Genomic DNA, 2412 nt, shown 5'->3' on the forward strand with positions numbered 1-2412 from the left:
ATGGTGCATCAACAAACCATTATTTTCAATACAGTCATTTAAAAGGTGTTGTATTAAATTACATTCGAAAAAATATACATTAGCAAGTACTGTACATATTTCATCGTCTTCTTCCTCTTCTTCGGTGGTTTCTACCGATGATGAAATATTTTAATTTTAGAACCAATCAAATTTACGCTTTTGCTTATAATTTTTGTGTGACGTAATAAATTATTTCATACAAGGAGATCTATTAGTCATTTCAGTTTCAGACACTTCATTCTAGTTTTACTGTCCGCGTGCATTACTTAAATCATTAAAATGAATTCCAATCATCATAATACTCTTCAGTCATTAAATGACACCGCTTCATGCACATTGCCCAATCGTGTTCGGGCAAATGAAGACTTAGTAGTTGATCATTCGTATAAAATTATTAATATAAAGTGTATTAAAACAAAATTTGGAAATTCGGTTGTTTGTTCTGTTGATGGAAAAGGTGATCTCTTTTTACCCAAACGTTTGGCGCAAAACTTTTTGGATAATTCCGAGCTTCGAAATTATTTGTTGAGCGGTAAAGGATCAAGTATCATCTTCAGAGGGCAGAAAGACGTTGGTAAGGCAGAAAAGGCCAACGTTTTTGAATTTGAGAAACATGAATAAATCAACGAAACTATCATCATCGTCGTCGTCATCGTCATCATCAGCATCTTCATCAACATCATCTACTAGCATGGATGAACAAATCAAGAACATAGAAAACATGTTGAACAATATTTCTTTGGATTCGAAAGAAAATGTGACCGAAATCAATGAAGAAATTGCAAAGTCAACAAAAGAATGTAAAAACCTATTGTTGAGTTCATCAAAATCTGTCTGGGAAAAACGCAAAAATCAAACAAAATTTATTCAACTCCAATGTTTAAAACATTTACTAGACGAAAAACTACAAGCATTTTCCCATCATCATCATCATCAACCTCAAGGAAGTGGACTGCAGCAGCACCAGCACCAGCAATCAACATCATCATCAACATCAGCTCCACTACGAAGGTTATCTCTAATCAAAGTAAGTAGTCTTTATTTTAACTAAATTTTGGTATTAATTTCTCCTTTACAGCCATTATTGGCGTTCAAATCGCGCGTTGAGACCTACATTCTCTACAACCATAACCATGTGGAACTTTTCGAGTTGTTGGTTGATTCGATGAATATGATTAAAGATTTGTTACATAAAAAAATTAAACAATTGGGTGCTCTCAAATTTAATTTGGAATTATGTAGCAAATATGTGTTAAGGCTGGCGGATGATGATAAAGTCAACGGAGAAAATAAATACTTTACTACTGAAAATAAAATATTTTTGAAAACAACAACGAATGAGAAACTACACGATATTTTGACGCTTTTATTTCGAAATCTCATTGCCCAAGTAAGTACTTACATGTCTTATTATTATTAGTATTAATTTATTTTTTCATTCGCAGACATGTAATTTTGAATCGTCTAGAAGTGGATGGCAACTTGATTCAATTTTATTTCTAACTCTCTGAATCGACAAATTCGTTAAAATATCAGCAGGATCAAATTCATACATGCCACAGTCGAGGAAGTTGAAGCACAAAACTAGAGGTAATAATATCAATGTCTTGATTTTAACACTAACATCTATATTAACATCATTTACCGCATAAAGATTAATTTAACACAATTTATTCGTTAGATTCGAATTTAAATTCAAATTATGAAATGTAGGTATTGTGAAAAATCGTATTCTGAACAGGCTATTTATTGCTTTATTGTTTATTTCAGCTTTAAAAATGGGTACGACAGAATACATTTAATTCAAATACATCACTTTGCACTTTTAAAATTAATAAAAGCTTTATCACCTTTTGACAATAAACGATTTATTAGTTTGAATAAAATTAATTCACTTTCGTGGGGATCATTATTCAATTTATTCTAATCATCACATTGATGATCATTCTTATGAAATATTGATAATATTTTTCTCACAGATCACTGCAACGATGAGGACGACGACGACGATGACTATAATAAGAAAAAATATAAGCTCCTTACCAAAAAACGCCAAACACGCTTTTCATATATGTAATTAGTTAAGTAATTCTTTATTGCTTATATTGCACGCCCTTTATTTTGAATAATAAATAAAACTTTATACTTTTATTTAATTTTATTTGTATATAATATATTTACAAAGCAATAAATTGAAAAGAAGGCTTCCTTTTCCGTGGTCTTCCACGCCTTCGAATTGTCTCAGGATACTGTGAAGATATTCAAAAATAAATTCCTTGAATTGAAAATATATGAAAAAAGGAACTCACCTTATGGTAAATATGTAGGCCCCATGTATTGTTTATACAACCTACACTGCCTAGTTCACACCCTGATATATTGATAAATATA

At 30.9% G+C, this 2412-nt stretch overlaps 1 protein-coding gene across 1 annotated transcript; it reads left to right on the top strand.

The window, feature by feature from the left end:
* The first annotated feature begins 253 nt into the window (after window positions 1-253).
* On the top strand, window positions 254-2177 carry LOC148165930 (uncharacterized). Its single transcript, XM_088049599.1, has 4 exons — window positions 254-1048; window positions 1100-1411; window positions 1467-1611; window positions 2001-2177. Exons 1-3 carry the CDS (start codon window positions 635-637, stop codon window positions 1530-1532), a joined length of 792 nt encoding a protein of 263 aa, XP_087905725.1. The 5' UTR covers window positions 254-634; the 3' UTR covers window positions 1533-1611; window positions 2001-2177.
* The last annotated feature ends 235 nt before the right edge of the window (window positions 2178-2412 follow it).

Source organism: Gnatocerus cornutus, unplaced genomic scaffold (assembly GCF_029298725.1).
Source record: "Gnatocerus cornutus isolate USDA-ARS CGAHR unplaced genomic scaffold, icGnaCorn1.1 ctg00000144.1, whole genome shotgun sequence".
Lineage (NCBI taxonomy): Eukaryota > Metazoa > Arthropoda > Insecta > Coleoptera > Tenebrionidae > Gnatocerus > Gnatocerus cornutus.